This window comes from Dreissena polymorpha, chromosome 3 (assembly GCF_020536995.1).
Source record: "Dreissena polymorpha isolate Duluth1 chromosome 3, UMN_Dpol_1.0, whole genome shotgun sequence".
Lineage (NCBI taxonomy): Eukaryota > Metazoa > Mollusca > Bivalvia > Myida > Dreissenidae > Dreissena > Dreissena polymorpha.
The window spans coordinates 88,939,331-88,962,089 of record NC_068357.1 but is presented as its reverse complement, the minus strand read 5'-3'; the positions used below and the strand labels follow the sequence as shown (position 1 = coordinate 88,962,089).

Below are 22,759 nucleotides of genomic sequence, written 5' to 3'. Positions count from 1 at the left end.
GTGTAACACTATGTCCCCCCCCCCATATATTTGACCTTTGACCTTGAAAGATGACCTTGAACTTTCACCACTCAAAATGTGCAGCTCCATAAGATACACAGGCATGCCAAATATCAAGTTGCTATCTTCAATGTTGCAAAAGTTATGGCCAATGTTAAAGTTTGACGCAAACCAACAAACAGACAGGGCAAAAACAGCATGTTTCCCAGTACAGACTGGGGGACATAAAAATTCTAACACATTTTGTGCTATGGGAGTTTTCCATACAGCTCAGCGCATTATACAAGCAAGAATCAAGTACTCTTAAAAACGTTTTCAAGGGCATGAAGTTTGGTTTTAGTCTGGTGGACGAGAATGGACACAACAAAACAATGTTACAGACAACTATTTAATTTCATTATAACATAGTTGAACAAATACAAACCTGATCCCTAGTATTTAATGAATTCCTGAACACACGCAGGACATAACTTTCCGAAGTAAATTAAGATTTAAGTAAAAAAGAAAACATGTCACAAATCACAACCGAAAATGAACTAAATTTCTAAAGTATGTCAACTCGCTGCGAAAAAGCCTCAGTCTCAGAAATGTATTAACTATTAAAACAAACTATCTACCAGGGTTTAACATTGACTTATACATCACCGTATAAAAAAGCAGTACATTGAAATTTCGCAAACTAGAAGACATCAACATATTCAAGACTAATGAAATCATAACACACCAAATACAAACACTGGTGAAAGTTATAATGTGTTATTAAAATAGCGCGTTATTATATGCGCCTTGACATGTATACTATGAGAACAAATGCTTTTAACTGTTCATATTATACAAAATAATAATCAAAATACAAACACTGGTTTTGTGTCGTTATTATATCATTTAAAGAAGCTTTTGAACATTGTGACAAGTCATGTAAATATGTGTGAACATTTTAACAATGGAATGGATTATGCGTCAGCTGCGCTTATTGGTCAGTTTCTTTGTAAAAAAGACCTCTCAATTCAGGCATTCAATCGTCCGCACCATGTCTGCAAATAGACAATATAGATAATAGATACAAGCATACATTATTATTTAATTTGTTTGACAACTGCCCTACTTGAATCAATGTAGGAGGAGAATGGCCAAAGAAGGGACTCCATGACCTATCACTACACGAGTTTTGTACCCAGCGATATACCATTGGACGAAATTAGTATGTATATTTATAACAACGTCATTAGAAATCGTTACTGCGTTTTGTAAAGTTGTTAATTTAAACTAACTTCAAACAGGTATAACCAAAAGCACTTGCCAGGATAAGGTAGAAGACCCGAGTCTCGGAGGTGAGTGGCAAAACTACCAGCCACGCGGCCTTCCGGACATTCATTACCAAGTGACCCTACTGAGTGACCTTCATAGCTTGATCTGGTTGTCAAGTGACCCTACTGACTGACCTTCATTGCTTGATCTGGTTGTCTTGTGACCCTACTGAATGACCTTCATTGCTTGATCTGGTTGTCTTGTGACCCTACTGAGTGACCTTCATTGCTTGATCTGGTTGTCTTGTGACCCTACTGACTGACCTTCATTGCTTGATCTGGTTGTCAAGTGACCCTACTGAATGACCTTCATTGCTTGATCTGGTTGTCTTGTGACCCTACTGAGTGACCTTCATAGCTTGATCTGGTTGTCAAGTGACCCTACTGACTGACCTTCATTGCTTGATCTGGTTGTCAAGTGACCCTACTGACTGACCTTCATTGCTTGATCTGGTTGTCTTGTGACCCTACTGAGTGACCTTCATAGCTTGATCTGGTTGCCAAGTGACCCTACTGAGAGACCTCCATTGCTTGATCTGGTTGTCTTGTGACCCTACTGAGTGATCTTCATAGCTTGATCTGGTTGTCTTGTGACCCTACTGAATGACCTTAATTGCTTGATCTGGTTGTCAAGTGACCCTACTGACTGACCTTCATTGCTTGATCTTTTTGTCAAGTGACCCTACTGAGTGATCTTCATTGCTTGATCTGGTTGTCAAGTGACCCTACTGACTGACCTTCATTGCTTGATCTGGTTGTCAAGTGACCCTACTGACTGACCTTCATTGCTTGATCTGGTTGTCCTGTGACCCTACTGAATGACCTTCATTGCTTGATCTGGTTGTCTTTTGACCCTACTGAGTGACCTTCATTGCTTGATCTGGTTGTCAAGTGACCCTACTGACTGACCTTCATTGCTTGATCTGGTTGTCTTGTGACCCTACTGACTGACCTTCATTGCTTGATCTGGTTGTCAAGTGACCCTACTGACTGACCTTCATTGCTTGATCTGGTTGTCTTGTGACCCTACTGACTGACCTTCATAGCTTGATCTGGTTGTCAAGTGACCCTACCGAGTGACCTTCATTGCTTGATCTGGTTGTCTTGTGACCCTACTAAATGACCTCATTGCTTGATCTGGTTGTCTTGTGACCCTACTGACTGACCTTCATTGCTTGATCTGGTTGTCAAGTGACCCTACTGACTGACCTTCATTGCTTGATCTGGTTGTCAAGTGACCCTACTGACTGACATTCATTGCTTGATCTGGTTGTCAATTGACCCTACTGACTGACCTTCATTGCTTGATCTGGTTGTCTTGTGACCCTACTGAGTGACCTTCATTGCTTGATCTGGTTGTCTTGTGACCCTACTGAATGACCTTCATTGCTTGATCTGGTTGTCAAGTGACCCTTCTGACTGACCTTCATTGCTTGATCTGGTTGTCTTATGACCCTACTGAGTGACCTTCATTGCTTGATCTGGTTGTCTTGTGACCCTACTGAATGACCTTCATTGCTTGATCTGGTTGTCTTGTGACCCTACTGACTGACCTTCATTGCTTGATCTGGTTGTCTTGTGACCCTACTGAATGACCTTCATTGCTTGATCTGGTTGTCAAGTGACCCTACTGACTGACCTTCATTGCTTGATCTGGTTGTCAAGTGACCCTACTGAATGACCTTCATTTCTTGATATGGTTGTCTTGTGACCCTACTGAATGACCTTCATTTCTTGATCTGGTTGTCAAGTGACCCTACTGACTGACCTTCATTGCTTGATCTGGTTGTCTTGTGACCCTACTGAGTGACCTTCATAGCTCAATCTGGTTGTCAAGTGACCCTACTGACTGACCTTCATTGCTTGATCTGGTTGTCAAGTGACCCTACTGACTGACCTTCATAGCTTGATCTGGTTGTCTTGTGACCCTACTGAGTGACCTTCATAGCTTGATCTGGTTGTCAAGTGACCCTACTGACTGACCTTCATTGCTTGATCTGGTTGTCTTGTGACCCTACTGAGTGATCTTCATAGCTTGATCTGGTTGTCTTGTGACCCTACTGAATGACCTTCATAGCTTGATCTGGTTGTCTTGTGACCCTACTGAATGACCTTCATTGCTTGATCTGGTTGTCTTGTGACCCTACTGAATGACCTTCATTGCTTGATCTGGTTGTCAAGTGACCCTACTGGCTGACCTTCATAGCTTGATCTGGTTGTCTTGTGACCCTACTGAGTGATCATCATTGCTTGATCTGGTTGTCAAGTGACCCTACTGACTGACCTTCATTGCTTGATCTGGTTGTCAAGTGACCCTACTGACTGACCTTCATAGCTTGATCTGGTTGTCAAGTGACCCTACTGACTGACCTTCATAGCTTGATCTGGTTGTCAAGTGACCCTACTGACTGACCTTCATAGCTTGATCTGGTTGTCTTGTGACCCTACTGAATGACCTTCATTGCTTGATCTGGTTGTCTTGTGACCCTACTGAATGACCTTCATTGCTTGATCTGGTTGTCAAGTGACCCTACTGACTGACCTTCATAGCTTGACCTGGTTGTCTTGTGACCCTACTGAGTGACCTTCATTGCTTGATCTGGTTGTCAAGTGACCCTACTGACTGACCTCCATTGCTTGATCTGGTTGTCAAGTGACCCTACTGACTGACCTTCATTGCTTGATCTGGTTGTCAAGTGACCCTACTGAGTGACCTTCATTGCTTGATCTGGTTCTCAAGTGACCCTACTGACTGACCTTCATAGCTGATCTGGTTGTAACGCGACCCCATTGACTGACCTTTATAGCTTATCTGGTTACTACATGAAAATAGACTGACTTTCATAGCTGATCTGGTTTCTACGTGACCCTACTGACTTACCTTCATAGCTGATCTGGTTGTGACGTGACCCAATGACTGACCTTCATAGCTTATATGGTTACAACCTGACCCTATAGACTTACCTTCATAACTAATCTGGCTACTATGTGACCCTACTGACTGACCTCTATAGCTGATCTAGTTACTACATGAACCTATAGACTGACCTTCATTGCTGATCTAGTTACTACGTGACCCTAATGACTGACCTTCATAGCTAATCTGGTTGTCAGATGACCCTACTGACTGACCTGAATGGCTGATCTGGTTACTTTGTGAGCATTTAAATGCAAATGCATGTGTTTATAGTCTGATTACTATATACATATTCAATCGACTTTGACATTTGCCCCCCCGATCACTGGGATATCAGTCGTCCGTTTACATTACATTTAGACTGACCTTCATAGCTAATCTGGTTACTACATGACCCTATAGGCAGACCTTCATAGTTAATCTGGTTACTACATCAACCTATAGACAGACTTTCATAGTTGATCTTGTTACTATGTCACCCTAATGACTGACCTTCATAGCTGATCTAGTTGCTACATGACCCTATAGGCAGACCTTCATAGTTAATCTGGTTACTACATCAACCTATAGACAGACTTTCATAGTTGATCTTGTTACTATGTGACCCTAATGACTGACCTTCATAGCTGATCTGGTTACTACATGACCCTATAGACAGACCTTCCTAGCTTATATGGTTACTACATGACCATATAGACTAACCTGCATAGCTGATATGGTTACTACACAAGCCTACTGACTGTCCTTCATAAGTGATCTGGTTACAACGTGACCCCATAGACTGACCTTCATAGCTGATCTGGTTGTCACCGTTGATGTCAACCTCTCGCAGCAGTTCGTCCACCTCGTCATCCTTCAGCTTCTCCCCCAGGTGAACGAGCACATGACGCAGCTCCTCGGCATCGATGAAACCATTACCGTCCTGTATGGAACAAAAAAGGGGGTTAAATGTGAATGTTAGGAGAGGATTGGCGTCAAGAAAACCGACAGTTTTAAATTGGGATCTAATAGGGGTTAAATGAGAACGCCTAAAGAAGGTTAGTGTCGAGGAAAAAAAGATATTTTCTGGGTAAACATGGCTTAATACATGTGCATTAATTAAGTGTCATCCCAGATTAGCCTGTGAAGTGTGCACAGGCTAATCTGGAACGATACGTTCTTTCTTAACGGGATATTTGTTTAAAAGAGACGTCCTTTAAATGAACAAAACCATGAATGCATAAAATGTCATTCGTGTGGGCTGCGTTTTTATGTTCAACCGGTGGAGATGGTAAGGTTGAATTATTGTTGTATAATAAATTATACTTCTAGCACAGGTGTGGCACAGCTTGATTCAACCAGCATAGCAAAAATAATTTATTGGAGTAATGTACTAAGGTGATGAAAAATCTGAGCACTTTTGGATATAAACACTCCAATAGTAGAAGCTTTGTTTACATCACGTGACTTTGGTAAAAGGTAACTTCACCTTCAAATTTTATCTTGAAACTTAGTTAGCATTGCATACTTGAATATTGTGATTTAAATCTCAGTTAATAATAACGAATACTTTTACCATTTTATATTGCATTCGGTACCTAAACAAGGGCGAGATAGCAGGAATCATTGATATAATATATCGTTAACAAGAGCTGTCAGTAGACAGCGTCCTCGACTTTACGAGTGCTTGACAGTATAACGTAAGCCATCATGGGGAAATTGTTCATTTTCAATAAGGTCAAGGTAATATAGTCATATTCTAAGTGGAAGAGGACCATAATTGAAACATATTGTTCGCTTATGTTATAAAGAAGTTGTACTTTATAGACGATTCTGAGTTCAGGTATATTTTCCACAATCTATTGAACATTTGTTAAGACATAAAACAAAGTATTAAGATTTTTTTCAAGTTTGATAGCAATAGCTTGGGTGGGATGGTTGGACAAAGAACAAATCGACTTATTTATATCGTTTTTCGTTTTACTAATGACAAACAAAACACGAAACGTGTATGTCTATTCCTATTTCATTTCAATTTAAATTTAAAAAAATCAATATTTGAAAATTGAAACAAAGCGCCTGCTTTCATTTATCGTTCTTGATTTGATAAAACGAAACACGGAAAACGGAAAATGAGGGGCGCTGCGCAGCTTTATTTGGATGATAACTCATGATTAATCTTAGTGCGCAGTTTCCTCCCTTTGAAACTATTATTTTGAATAATAAAATGTTCACTAATACATGTATTATAGAGAAAGAATAGAGTCTTGGCACAGCTCTTTTTGGCTAGTCTAATGGAATCATGAATAGATCAACAGTAAAGTTATATACCAATATACGTGCCTGCATTTGTTTCAAGTCATTGGATTTGATTTAATGTATAACATGCATTACAATAATCATTGCACAATAAAATATCTTTGTTCGGCGTAGCCTTTCTCTTCAATTAATAAACATAAATAAAATTATTAACTACACTGTATTCCAATCTGTTTAAGAAATGAAATAAAAAAATCCACATTATTGCTAAACATATACACATGTACATTCAATTAGTATGGTGAATTATTCCTAAGAGCATGCACGGCCTCATAAAGCCCTGTCATGGCACGTCGTGTGCAGTCCTGGCTCATACACTTCGGGTAACTGGCTGGCGGTGGGCCCTCGTACCAGGTGTCCATGCAGTTCTTGCATCCAACCAGTGATTTGCAACAAGTTGCAAATGTAGGCTGCGACACTGGTCCTGAATTTATTCATTTATGTTGTTATAAAGCTATCGGTTCACGCACTGAGTTCTTTTTAAATTTTATCAGCATGATTATATTTGGTGCTCCCTTTATAGAATAAAGAAAATTTGCTTATAACAATTATAAAATTATTTGAAACTCTTTGCGAGAACACATCATTCAAATAACAGAAAAATCAACGCTAAGTATAGTACATTATGTCAATGTATTTTATTTTTTAAGTTACAACTCTGACGTTGTTACAAATTTATTTATTTATTTTAAATAACGTTTTGTTTGGTGTACAGATTTTGTCCAATTTTTGAAGGACTGTTAAAATAAACTGGATGTGTATAAAACGAATAAAATAAGACACTGTTCGACTAATAAATGTACTTTAACAGATCATGCAAGCGAACGCTTGATGGCGCGCTCCTCATATATATCATTGACTCAGCAACTCATACACGTATTGTTACAAATGTAAACACTTTTCTATAATGGCATTCGAGTTTCATTTTAGGAGATAACCACGGTCTTAAACGGAACATTTCGACGAGTGCAAGTAGATTCTATAGGCGTGACGCATGATATTCGCCTTCTTTAAGTAACGTAACAGTTAAAGGAAAAAATATTAAGCGGCGTTATAATATCATTGGAATGTATATATCTTGTTAGCATTAACTATATCTTGGGCGCTCTTTCAGGAACATTTAATATGTTGTTTAGTAAGTTATATAATTGGCACATTTATTAATTATATTTAAGTTAATTTCATTTTTTTTAAGTTCAAAGCGGTTTCATATAAGGTGTTTGGTTAAAAATCACTAGACATATCACAATGCAGTTGTTAAATGCAAAATGTATTTGTTATTAATCGAACAAATTGGAAATTATATATTAGACACCTTGCACTTTACCCTTCCATAAGATTAAAACATTTTTTTTTTGTTTATTCTTTTATGCAAGGTGACGTTAAAAGTAAAACATAGGGACATTTTAGCAGCCACCGCCGATTATTGTGTCCTTAAATTGTCATGCGGGTCTAACGGGTAATACAAATAGGAATACGGGACTCAAGGGACGGGGTATTGCAGCTCTTAAAATGTAAGGAACTCCCCAATGATAATAGGATTAAAACGAATTTATTTTTTTGTAAAATAAGTACTGAATTTACATAGCATAGGGGCAAAGAACAAGAAGTGTCATAAGAGGCTAATTATAGCCCTATCTAATCGGCTGGATCGGCATGAAATACCGGTACGTTGGAAAACCGTTCGATGTCAAGATTATGATCATTTCAAATTGGAAAAATACAATACCTTGGAAAACAACTGAAAATATCCACGTCTCTGTCCCTTACGGGCGTGTCTTTACCTCCACGAAAAAGCACGTAGGAAGTCATGCTGATGGAAATAAGTGATTAAGTCTTATGTAAGGGAGAAAAATACGCGCAAAAAGCCACTTAAGAGTTACCTCCCCAAGACAGCAGCACATCCCGAAAACGCCACTTGTTTTTCGTTTTTCGTATACCGTTTTTTCAAACCAAGAACGGTAAACGAGATCAAGCAATCCGTTCCAATTTTCAAGCATTTATTTTTGTCATATGAATTGAAACAAAATATGAACAGGGAAATCAATTTCGTTTTTTGTTTTATAATAAGTACAACGAAAAACGATATAAAGAAGTTAATTTTGTTTTCGTATTTTGTTTAAGTTTCGGTTATTAGAAAATCGGAATATGAACTTATATGCGTTGATTTTCGTGTTTCGTTGTTTCGAATGTTAAATGAAAAAGGAAAAGACGGTTTATACACGGACCGTGTTGCAAGTATGAAAGCAATAGCTTTGATACCTTAGGAATAAAGTGAACCTAAACACAAAACTTAACCAAATTTTCAATTTTCTAAGTATAACAAGGAATGTGTTTGTCAGAAACACTATGTCCCCTACTGCGCCCCTTTATCATTTGGCAGGTTCAAATAATTATCTCCCTTTAAAGCTTATTACTTCCCTTGGATTTGTTTTTTTGACCTTTGATCTTGAAAGATGACCTTTACCTTGACCTTTCACCACTCAAAATGTGCAGCTCCATGAGATACACATGCATGCCAAATATAAAGTTGCTATATTCAATATTGCAAAAGTTATGGCAAAATGTTGAAGTTGGGGCAAACAAACAAACCAACGAACAGGGCAAAAACAATATGTCCCCCACTATAGTGTTGGGGGAAATAACAAGGGAACATAATTCTTACAAAATGCTTGATACAGTTGTCTGCTCTTGTTTATAGATTGGGGTCATGTTGATAAAGAAATATGCAAAATATAAAAGCAATATGACAAGGTACACAGAAAATATTTGAGGTGGTATGCAAACTGTAACATAGATTTATCAATAATATGCATATTCTAAGTCGAAAAAGGGCCATAATTCATACAAAATGCTTAAAACAGTCGTCTGCTCTTGTCTATACATTGGGGTCATGTTGGTAAAGAAGTATTCAAAATATAAAAGCAAAATGTCAAGGGATATAGAAAATATTTGAGGTTGTACGCAAACTTTATCATAGATGTATCAATAATATGCATATTCTAAGAGGAAAAAGGGCCATATTTCTTACAAAAATAGTTGAGGTGGTACGCAATCTTTAACATTCCAACGCTCACACTAATGCTCACACTAACGCTAACGCTGACGCCGGGGTGAGTAGGATAGCTCCACTATATATATATTTCACATATAATAGTCGAGCTAAAAATATTTGAGGTGGTACGCAAACTTTAACATAGATTTATAAATAATATACATATTTTAAGTGGAAAAACAGCCATAATTCTTACAAAATGCTTGAAACAGTTGTCTGCTCTTGTTTATAGATTGGGGTCATGTTGGTTAAGAAGTATGCAAAATATAACAGCAATATGTCAAGGGAAATAGAAAATATTTGAGGTGGTGCGCAAACTTTAACATAGATTTATCAATAATATGCATATTCTAAGTGGAAAAAGGGCCATAATTCTTACAAAATCCTTGATACAGTTGTCAGCTCTTGTTTATAGATTGGGGTCATGTTGGTAAATAAGTATTCAAAATATAAAAGCAATATGTCAAGGGACAGAGGAAATATTTGAGGTGGTACGCAAACTTAAACATTCCAACGCTCACGCTCACGCCTGGGTGAGTAGGATAGCTCCACTTTATATATTTCATATATAAACTCAGCTAAAAACAAAAAAAGCTGTGATGTTGAAACACAATGACCCCTACTGCTCTCCGTTGCCACACGACTTCTATTTTAGAGAAAATTGATAATTCCAAGGCCCGTAACTTCGTAAAAAAGTCAATGGACAGAACGCAACTCAAACTTGATCGGTGAGTCATGCAGGTTAACCCAAATATAAAGCAGATAAATATCTGAAAGTGTTCATAAATAAAACACCAGAAACCGAATGCCGGACGGACAGGTGGACAAACACATCCCGACTCATAGATGCCACCCTACAGAGTGGCAAAACCTGTCTGTGTTACACATAGTAGATATTTGATGCTCATGCATAATTAAGGAAATACCTTTGAAATGGGAATACATACAACCTTGTTATAAAACACTTGTTTAAGCTGTACAAATAACTAGCCGCACCTTGTCAAAGATCCTGAAGGCGTCAAGCAGGCTCTCTCGGCTCTCTACCGGCGGTGCCTTGGTCTGGATGATGCGCTTCAGGTCTTCTAGTGTGAACAACTTGTCCCCCTGGCGAGCTGCATGAAAAATACAAGAAACCTAACGGGTATAATATAATATTATATACGATTTAAGCAATCCGCACAGGGTAACCGGGGACGACGCTTTTGTGGTAATTTTCGTTTAAACAAAGTCTCATCTCAGCGAAATCCCATTTTAGGCGGAAATGTCGTAGGAGGACACTAAACGCACATGGAGGACACTTAACGCACATGCATTAAGTCTTGTTTTCCCAGAACGAGGCTAAATTTAAATTTGTGTCGTCAGTAAATTCTCAATAAAAAACGGAACGTGTCGTCCCTGATTAGCCTGTGAGGATTGCACAGGCTAATCTGGGACAATACATTAATCACATACATTAAGTCAAGCTTATTTCGAGCATGTCGCTGATCTCGTCCATGGTGGGGCTGATGCCGATGCTGCGGATGATCTGCGTAGCCTGGTCCGTGCTCACCTTGCCGTCCTGGTCGCTGTCGTAGATGATAAACGCCTCCTTGAGCTCTGAACAAATATGAAAATATTAAAGTTCCTAAAGATTTATTGTAATTCAGATTAGCACAAACTACCCTTATATTGCCAGAAAATAAATTTGCAACTTTGGAAAAAAATGACGCAGTTTCGCCAATGTTACACCTCTGATCTTTGCAAATTCATGATTTTGTTAAAATATTTGCTTATGATTATCTACTGGTACATATGCGTGTAAACCAACTGAAGGTGACGCAGACAAGATTTCTTTCTGTTCCGTTTTAAACATTTCACTTAAACGCCGCCGGATTGATCGTGCAGATCTAGGCCCAAGAAAACAAGAGCGCTCATCTATTTTCTTTTTAAAGGTGAAGGGACTCTCATTTTCAATCACAAAGGAGGGAGGGGTGGAGTGAAGAGGGGCGTAAAGTGTGGGGGCGTGGACATTTATTACATTATCTTCCAAAAATGCGAAAAAAAATGAAAAAAAAAAAATTCGGGAGGGGGGGGTGGGAGGGGGATTGGGATTCTTGGGTGCGATGCTTGGACGGTATTTCAAACATAAAATAATAAAAATAAATATTTGTGTTTTTTAACCGTTTCAAAAAAATAATTGGGGGGGGGGGTGGGGTGAGGGGGGGGGGTATAGTGTGAGGGTGTGGTGGTCATTTGTGAGATGATTAAAAAATAAGAATGAAAAAAATTAAGGGGGGGGGGAATTCGGGGGAGGGGGGGGGTATTCTTGGGTGCGATGGTTGGACGATATTTCAATCATAAAATAATAAAAATAAATATTTGTGTTTTTTAACCGTTTCAAAAAACAAATTGGGGGGGGGTGGGGGGGGGGTATAGTATAGTGTGAGGGTGTGGTGGTCATTTGTGAGAAGATCTTAAAAAAAAAAAAATAGGGGGGGGGAATTCGGGGGGGGGGGGGGGAGGGGGTGTGGGGGGGGTATTCTTGGGTGCCATGGTTGGACGGTATTTCAAACATAAAATAATAAAAAAAATATTTGTGTTTTTTAACCGTTTCAAAAAAAAAAATTGGGGGGTCGGTGGGGTGGGGGGGTATAGTATAGTGTGAGGGTGTGGTGGTCATTTGTGAGATGATCTTAAAAAAAATTTAGGGGGGATTCGGGGGGTGGGTGGGGGGATTTGGAGGGGGGGTATAGTATAGTGTGAGGGTGTGATGGTCATTTGTGAGATGATCTTAAAAAAAAATAAAAAAAATAGGGGGTGGGGAATTCGGATGGGGGGGTGGGGATGGGTGGGGGTATTCTTGGGTGCTATGGTTGGACGGTATTTCAAACATAAAATAATACAAATAAATATTTGTGTTTTTTAACCGTTTCAAAAAAAAACAATTTGGAGGGGTGGGGTGGGGTGGGGTATAGTATAGTGTGAGGGTGGTGGTGGTCATTTGTGAGATGATCTTAAAAAAAAAGGGGGGATTCGGGGGGGGGGGAGGAGGATTCGGGGGGAGGGGGGAGGGAACAAATGATGGTTTGTGTGGAGTCTATTGTGGTATGTCAGGTAAGAGTAGTTTTGTCAAAGTATCAATCAAATCTAATCATAAATAAAGAAGTTATGGCATTTTTAGCAAAATTTCATAATTTGACCTTGAGAGTCAAGGTCATTCAAAGGTCAAGGTAAAATTCAACTTGCCATGTCAGTAACCTCATGATAGCATGAAAGTATTTGAAGTTTGAAAGCAATAGCCTTGATACTTTAGAAGTAAAGTGGATCGAAACACAAAATTTAACCATATATTCAAAGTTACTAAGTCAAAAAAGGGCCATAATTCCGTAAAAATGACAACCAGAGTTATGCAAATTGTCCTTTTACTGTACCCTTATGATAGTTTGCGAGTGTTCCAAGTATGAAAGCAATATCTATGAATGTTTAGGGGTAAAGTGGACCAAAACACAAAACTTAACAAAATTTTCAATTTTCTAAGTATAAAGGGCCCATAATTCCGTCCAAATGCCAGTCAGAGTTACATAACTTTGCCTGCAGAGTCCCCTAATGATAGTTAATAAGTGTTGCAAGTATGAAAGCAATAGCTTTGATACTGTAGGAATAAAGTGGACCTAAACACAAAACTTAACCAAATTTTCAATTTTCTAAGTATAAAAAGGGCACATAATTCTGTCAAACTGCCAGTCAGAGTTACATTACTTTGCCTGCACAGTCCCCTTATGATAGTTAGTAAGTGTTGCAAGTATGAAAGCAAAAGCTTTGATACTTAAGGAATAAAATGGACCTAAACACAAAACTTAACCAAAATTTTCAATTTTCTAAGTATAAAAAGGGCACATAATTCTGTTAAAATGCAAGCCAGAGTTATCTAACTTTGCCTGCCCAGTCCCCTCATGATAGTAAGTAAGTGTACCAAGTTTGAATGCAATAGCATTGATACTTTCTGAGAAAAGTGGACCTAAACGCAAAACTTAACCGGACGCCGACGCCAAGGTGATGACAATAGCTCATAATGTTCAATAAGAGATACCTACACAGTAAGAGCTTGATAAATTAACATTTTGTTCAGAATTATAGAGAGCTAGATTAATACAGTCGCTTATTGTTTACCAACCGATTCAAAGCAGGGTTGGCACGAAAAACCCACCCCCGGGAAAACCCGGTTTTTCCCGCCCCGGGCAATACTCTGAAAGTGGGCAATACTGGGCAATACTATTTTTTCTTCATTAAACATGCAGTTGTAATTGTTTTTTATCATCCTTACTTCTCTGCTAGCCTCTATTGTAAAGAAAAGAGTTAGCAAATGCAGTAGAATTGTTGGCAATAATATTGAAATAGAAGTAACATATTGTCACTGTATGATATATAAAATTTTACTGCAGTCTTCAAAGTGACTGTTGTTTTATTAATTACAATATCTAGTCACAGTTTCTTAGAAAAAAACATGATATAAATAACATAAAGCAATCTGAAATTGATAAATGGACTTTTATCATGATTTTAACCTACGATATATGAAAATAAATATAGTCTCTTCATATTATTAACAATAACAACTAACAATAACACAGGGCCACTTTAAGATACTTGGACCTATTTGGGCCACATAAGGGCCCTATTAAGGCCAGACAAAGGCCCTCTAACTGTTTATTAGGGGCCATAAAAGATACACAGACTAGTGCCAATTAAGGCCCTCCCATAAACTGTGAAAACATGCTTTGATTGCTACAGTAAGTGACAAATTCCTGTTAATTGTGTTTCAATACAAAAAAGTATTTCTTCATTCTTCAATGATCCCTCATTATTTCATTTATGTAAAAATAAGAAAGTATTATTAGGATTCCAAACTTTCCACATGATGTAGTTGGTTAAAATGTAACAAATAGTTTCTAATTATTAATAATTAATGGATATTTTTGTATAGAGACTAATAATTATATAAGTTATATAATTGTGTAATATCTTTATTACCCAGTAAAGCCCATCCAAACCATCCAAAACAAACACAAAATGAATAGCACTTTTTTGCAGAAAAAAAGTAATTATTAATATGCATCCACATGAAGTAGAAGTTAATAGTGTAAATAATAGACTAGAATTGCTAAAATTAATAGTTATTTTCTGTTATGTACTAAATCATTTTTATCATTATGCAAGTTGTGCTGTTGTATAATTGTGTAATATCTTCGATACCCAAGTAATGCCCATCCAAACAGACAAAGAAAAAGAATTTCCATTTTCATGAAAATGAGAAGGAATTATGAATATGTTTTCACATGAATTAGAAGTTGACAATGTAACTAATAGTAAAAAATTGTTAATAGATATGTTCTTTTAATATGTACAAACTCATTGTTATCTTATAAGTTATACAATATTGCAATTTCTTTATTACCCAGTATTGCCCACTATTGCCCAGTAAAACCCAGTAAAACCCGGGTTTTCCCAATATTACCCGCCCGGGCCGGTCAATACTATAAAACCTGGGTTTTATGCCAACCCTGATTCAAAGGATGGCGAGGTTTTCATATGATATCATATATTTAACACATAAGGAAACACAGTTAAATAAAATATACCATCAAGGAGAAACTGTCAACATAACGCAAACCTACTCTGGCTGTTTTCGAATGGAGGTCAGTTTCGGACATATTAAACAAAAGTAATTAAAACGATCACAATGAGGTAATTATATCAACAAACTTTAAAAAAAATAATTCGACAAACACAACCCCGTGATATCTTAAAATAAAACAAGGGCTGTTTGTAAAACATGCATGCCCCCCATATGGGCTGTCATTTGTAGTGGAAGCCGTTGTGTGAATACGTTTTTGTCACTGTGACCTTGACATTTGACCTAGTGACCTGAAAATCAATAGGGGTCATCTGCCAGTCATTATCAATGTACCTATGAAGTTTCGTGATCATAGGCCTAATTATTCTTGAGTTGTCATTAGGAAACCATTTTAATGTTTCGAGTCACTGTGACCTTGACCTTTGACCTAGTGACCTGAACATTTATAGGGGTCATCTGCCACTCATGATCAATGTTCCTATGAAGTTTCATGATCCTAGGCATAAGCATTCTTGAGTTATTATCCAGAAACCATTTTACTGTTTCGAGTCACTATGACCTTGACCTTTGACCTAGTGACCTGAAAATCGATAGGGGTCATCTGCCAGTCATGATCAATGTACCTATAAAGTTTCATGATCTAAGGCGTAAGCATTCTTGAGTTATCATCCGGAAACCATTTTACTGTTTCGAGTCACTGTGACCTTGACCTTTGACCTAGTGACCTGAAAATCAATAGGGGTCATTTGCCAGTCATGATCAATATATCTATGAAGTTTCATGATCCTAGGCGTAAGCGTTCTTGAGTTATCATCTGGTAACCATTCTACTATTTCGAGTCACTGTGACCTTGACCTTTGATCTAGTGACCTGAAAATCATCTGCCAGTCATGATCAATGTACCTATGAAGTTTCATGATCCTAGACCTAAGCGTTCTTGAGTTATCATCCGGAAACCATTTTACTATTTCGAGTCACTGTGACCTTGACCTTAAAGTTTTGACCTAGTGACCTGAAAATCGATAGGGGTCATCTGCCAGTCATGATCAATGTACCAATGAAGTTTCATGATCCTAGGCCTTCTTGAGTTATCATCCGGAAACCATCTGGTGGACGGACGGACCGACCGACCGACATGTGCAACACAATAAACCCCTTTTTCTTCGAAGGGGGGCATAAAAATAACATCAACAAATCTAAATAGAAATAAAAGAAGCAGATCCACGAGAAACAAACGATCCAAGTCCGGGAATTAATTTCTATCAGGCGGACAGCTGAGATAGATATATGGATATCCCTTTGCCATATATAAACAGTTTGTCTGACGATATCCCAAAGCCATCCAATAAAAGTATTTAATAGAAAATAATTGATACAGTTCGTTGCCCTGTTCCGACGTTTCACCGGTTCTGATGGAATCAAAAATGTACTTCCGGTAAATAGCGGCGGCCACAAAACGGAAGTGATTTCGTTTTACTCGTTTTACTCGCACACGTTCCATTGTTGAACAAACAGTACATGATTGATAAAATCTTTATCTTAGGTAACAAAATCTCAAATACTTTATGGCAGGTTTACATATTTTTACTTGGTTGAAAATCGGGAAAATGGCGTTTTGAATAATGTGTTTCATGTCAAATTTTTCTTGAGCATGGCAGGGAAATTTTTATAGTGCAGAAGTTATTGCACGGGTACAGACAACATATGTTAAAAATATTATGTAAATCAATATCAGTTCTCTGAATGAAATTCTAACAAAAATAAATGGATAACTTTTAACCAGTTCCGATGGATTTGCCGTAAAATTGAGTGGTGAGGTTCCTCAAGGAAAATGAGCAAATTCCTGCTATTTTACACTTTTTGAACAATTTTGTTGTTGTATTGTCAGTTGCTCAGACTCCAATTATATTTCAGTAACCCATTTATGTTCGTCTGTCTGTCTGTCTGTCCATATTTTGATATGAAAGAGATTATTGAAATATTTCCAACACATGGCGGTATACATGTTGATATAGACTCCTATGGCCCAAACAATAAATATTGAGTGTAAGCAGGCATTAGCATCCGATATCACCATGCTTTTTGTCCCCTACCGGTGAAACCGGAGGGTACTTATGGTTTGCGCTCTGTGTGTCAGTCTGTTTGTCAGTCTGTCAGTCCGTCACACTTTTCTGGATCCTGCGACATCTTTAAACAATCTTAATATTTTTCATGGAACTTGAAACATGGACAGATGGCAATATGGAGATTATGCACGTAAATTAATTTTGTTCCTACGTCAAAAAGTGTGGTTACTATGGCAACAAATATATATATATATATATATATATATATATATATATATATATAAATACTGACAATGGTAGAGTTTCACTGGTAGGGGACCATATTGCTTGGCAATCTGTTGTTCAATAATTTTCTGTTTCTCTTTTTTTTCAACAGGAACATGGGAAAAAATTAGGCTTTATAGCAGTGGGTCAGAGTGCAGGACTCCATGTAAATGCAGTTCTCGGAAGCAAGCTCAACATTTGAGCCCAGCACAGAAAAAAGCTACAAAAATAACTTTGAAATACAAGAGGGGATACAAGAATCACCTGGTAAATTGATTAGAGCGAAAGAGACCTTAGAAGATGAAGGAAGAGATATTCCTATTACAAGAGCTGCTAGGAACCTTGATTTGTCAGAAAGTTTCAGAGGATCCAGATGGTTGGGTTCAATCTGATATATGCGACAGTTAGATCCATGTTTCTTGTATTCTCGAAGACCATGACTATGGTGACGCTGCTTTAACCTCTGAAGGAGTAGATATTGTTAAAGTGTATCCATAGTTGTGTTGAAATTATCAGCTGAAATGCTTGTATCAGAAATGGGCCTACTTTGTATTATGTAGCTACATATGTAATATCATAGTAATGGTTCATATGTTTTATTATTAAAAGACAATGCAAATAATAATATGTACATATGTACTTTTGTTTTGCCTCATTTTTTTACATCTTTTATCTTCATTGCCTTCTTCTTGGGCATACTATCTTTGGCATCAGAGATGATATTAAAGTCATTCTCTGCACAGGTTATGATGTAGTCACATGGAATTACCACACCCCCACCTGTTGCTTCCGGGGCTAGCCAGGATGCAAAGCTAGGGCAGGGCTCTCCAGTGGCTAAAGGGGTGATTTTACCCTCCAATTCTATGATCTTTCTGAATGCACCAGCCAGTCCTCTTGGCACATGGCCTATGGGCAATCCTTCAATGTCGCACAATCTTAAGAAACGTCTTTGGTCTGTTACATTCTGTCTCATTTCTGAAGGAAAGTCGTAAATAGGTGGAATCCACACTAATGCTGCATTTTCATCATGTAGATTTGTATATTCTAAGTCCACATTTAACTCGGTATGCATTGGAGGCCTTATTTTAAATTGATGATAGCATTTTATAACGCTGTCTTCAATTTTGCACATAAACATGGTGCCAGTTCCCAATAGTTGCAGCATATTAAGACGTTTTGAATTCCCCTAATGTACCTCTTGTAGTGATTTTTACGGGTTAGTAAAAATAACGGTGAACCGTCGGAACTGAAAAGAGGCACCGGAACAGGGCAACATAGAGAGATGTAAACATTTATAAATCTGAGAAAAAATACTTTGAACTTAAGGTAAATCTTTTGTGATAATTAAGGCAAGTAATTGGTCGACCTATCCTTTCCTATCCTATAACATTCTTTATCATTGAATGCTTTGATACAATGTGGCCTGTCAATGTCAAAATCCCGTCGGAACAGGGCAACGAACTGTAATGTAGATGACGGGGGATATTTACTGCTCCTCGAAATAGAATAAGTAGGGCTGTAACGAATACACTAGGAGACGAATACGATACGTATCACGAATACAGGGTGGCGAATACGAATATTTATTTGCGAATATGAATTTCAATGAAAAAGTAATACTGACAACCTGACATGACATTATATAGTTTGAAACTATGAGTATTTGTCAATTTGATTAATTGAGTATCATTGCATACTGAAAATATGCAATATAACACTTTGAAATAACAAAACACTGACCAGAACTGCTTAAACTTTTAACACAGTTTTAAAACAAGAGGGCCGTGATGGCCCTGTATCGCTCCACTGTTTTTTCTTTGCGAAAAAAAACGTGCAATGCGCATGGGTTGAAATGTACTCAAAAATGGAATATGAAGGAAATGATCAGGTAGGGTAGAAATCATTGTGATAAAAGGAGAAATCGCTCATCAACCCACACATCCCTTAGACCAACAGGCCTGAGAATATTATGATAATCTAAAGATTATTTCTTTATATTTATAAATGTATTTAATTAAGTAATACATTTGACTTCTAAGATCAATTCATAACTTATATTAAGAAAATTATAAAATGGTCAGAAATATATATGGATTGTTGAGCAATTGACAATCATATCCACAATTCATGAGTCACGATTCACAAATGGAACAATGAATCATTAGTTATTAAAAACCAGCATATACGATAGTTAAGAACATTGCACTTCATTAATTTCAACACCTTCTCTTGGATACAAAGTTTGAGTTTACCGTGCAGTATCATATATTGACTTTTCTTGAAATAATTATGTTCATGGAGGTTGTGTTTTTAAAATCAATAACATATTATTAAACTGGTTTAAACACTACAAAAAAGACATGAAATTAACGTGTCATCCAATATATTTTCATCCGGATATATGGTCACTTTCGACATATTTAAATAAAACCCGACTTTTTTCAGTTTGTAAGAAAAACATTCATAACACATGTTCTTACTTCAATGCCTATGTAAGCAGTCACCATCTGACCTAAAATGGCACTAAATGACAGGGTTTTATGTCATGTTTTCAATATGTTGATGTTGTTGTTGGTCACAGCCAAACGGCCGCAGTAATCTCCACTGGTAAACGTCATATGTTCAGTTTTGTGAGCCCCGGGCCGGGTCAAATTTGAGCCGAGGGGAATCATTTGAACAAATTTGGTAGAGGACTATTAGATATCACTACATACCAAATTTAGTAGCCCTAGGCTCTATAATTAAGAACAAGAAGATTTTTAAAGTTTGCACACAATAGGCCTTATTTAAGCATATGTTCATTTTTGTGACCCCTGGGGCAAGGTCAAATTTGTTCTAATGAACATAATTTGAACAAACTAAGTAGAGAACTATTATATGTCACTACCTACCGAATTTGGTAGAAATAGGCCCAATGGTTATGGACAAGAGAATTTTTTTAGTTTGCACAAAATGGGCCCAATATAAGCATATGTTCAATTTTGTGACCCCTGGGGAACGGTCAAATTTAATCCCAGGGGCTTAATTTGAACAAACTTGGTAGAGGACTATAAGATGTAATTACATACCAAATTTGCTTGCCCTATGCCATACGGTTATGGACAAGAAGATTTTTAAAGTTTGCACAAAATAGGCCTTATATAAGCAAATTTTCGATTTTTTGACCCCCCCAGGGCAGGGTCAAATTTGACCCCAGGGGCATAATTTGAACAAACTTGGTAGAGTACAATAAAAAGTCACTACATAGCAAATTTGGTAGCCCTAGGCCCAATGGTTATGGACAAGAAGATTTCTAAAGTTTGCACAAAATAGGCCTTATATAAGCAAATTTTCAATTTTGTAACCCCCCCCCCCCCCCGGGACAGGGTCACATTTGACCCCAGGGGCATAATTTAAACAAACTTGGTAGAGGACTATAAGATGTCACTACATAGCAAATTTGGAAGCCCTAGGCCCAATGGTTATGGACAAGAAGATTTTTAAAGTTTGCACAAAATAGGCCTTAAATAAGCAAATTTTCAATTTTTTAACCCCTCGGGGCAGGGTCAAATTTGACCCCATGGGCATAATTTTAACAAACTTTGTAGAGGACTATAAGATGTCACTACATACCAAATTTGGTAGCCCTAGGCCCAATGGTTATGGACAAGAAGATTTTTAAAGTTTGCACAAAATAGGCCTTATATAAGCAAATTTTCAATTTTTAAACCCCCGGGGTAGGGTCAAATTTGACCCCAGGGGCATAATTTGAACAAACTTGGTAGAGGACTTTAAGATGTCACTACATACTAAATTTGGTAGCCCTACGCCCAATGGTTATGGACAAGAAGATTTTTAAAGTTTGCACAAAATAGGCCTTATATAAGCAAATTTTCAATTTTTTTACCCCCTGGGGCAGGGTCAATTTTAACCCCAGGGGCATTATTTGAACAAACTTGGTAGAGGACTATAAGATGTCACTACATAGCAAATTTGGTAGCCCTAGGCCCATTGGTTATGGACAAGAAGATTTTTAAATTTTGCACAAAATAGGCCTTATATAAGCAAATTTTCAATTTTTTGACCCCCCAGGGCAGGGTCAAATTTGACCCCAGGGGCATAATTTGAACAAACTTGGTAGAGGACTATAAGATGTCACTACATACTAAATTTGGTAGCCCTAGGCCCAATGGTTATGGACAAGAAGATTTTTAAAGTTTGCACAAAATAGGCCTTATATAAGCAAATTTTCAATTTTTTGACCCCCCGGGGCAGTGTCAAATTTGACCCCAGGGGCATAATTTGAACAAATTTGAAAGAGGTTCACCACATGAATATTCCTGAGAAATTTCATCAGAAATGGACCAGTAGTTTAGGAGAAGAAGATGTTTAAAGAAAAAGTTAACGCACGCATGCACTGACGCACTGACGCACACACGACGGACACAGGACCATGACATAAGCCCCGCTGGCCTTTGGCCAGTGGAGCTAAAAAACATTACTACATGTAGTACCAATAAAATCCTTGAGTAGAACAATTAAGGAACTTGACATGCTAGGTTCCATGTTTGTTGGTTAGTTGCACAATCATTGTTGTTAAGATAAACAAAAAAGAAATTCCATCTGCTAATCCTTTGTGTGTATGTTTGAGCATCAAATCACTCGTATTTACCTAAATAAACATTAAACAACCATCGAAAGATTTTTCAATTCAATGTCGTAAATATTTAACCGGTGCCCACCATTTTTGTTGATAATATCACAGTGTAACATAGTGGGTGGGGTAAACATGATGAAAAACGCCGGAATAAGGAGAAGAACATTCAAATATAGGGGTTTATTGTATGAACCTTCATTTGTAAGGAAATATACGATGATTAAACTTTAAAACTTGAAACCATGTTGTTTGTATTCGTCAAATATTGGGTTCGGGAGGTGGCGAATAACGAATACGATTCGTCCACAGCCGTATTCGAGTTATTAGAATATTCGAATGTATCGTTACAGCCCTAAGAATTACATTAAAGGTGTACCACCATGTTGTAATTATTAAAGAAATCAACGTATCAGACCTTGGTAGTTCCGAAAATTAAAACATTGCTACTACTGATGAAGGCTATTTCTTTCATAATACCTACGCGACGTGTTGGAATGTCATAATAAATCGTTAAAATAAATAACAAGAGCACCGCCTTGCGGGTGCAGACCGCTCATCTATTTTCTTTTTAAAGGTGAAGGGAAATAAATTTCAATATTCAA

The 22,759-nt window shown here is 37.5% G+C and overlaps 1 protein-coding gene across 2 annotated transcripts in view; it reads right to left on the bottom strand.

Moving 5' to 3' along the window:
- Nucleotides 1-374: 374 nt before the first annotated feature.
- The window catches only part of LOC127875207 (calmodulin-A-like), a 34,118-nt gene continuing 11,733 nt past the window's right edge, over nt 375-22,759 (bottom strand). The window contains exons 4-6 of one of the 2 annotated variants that reach the window (XM_052420065.1): nt 10,574-10,689; nt 5,011-5,146; nt 375-1,034 (exon numbers count right to left, since the gene is read on the bottom strand). In XM_052420065.1, the coding sequence (XP_052276025.1) occupies nt 1,003-1,034; nt 5,011-5,146; nt 10,574-10,689 (284 nt within the window). In that variant the 3' untranslated portion in view covers nt 375-1,002. The remainder of the gene's footprint in view (nt 1,035-5,010; nt 5,147-10,573; nt 10,690-22,759) is intronic. The other variant, XM_052420067.1, reaches the window with a different exon arrangement.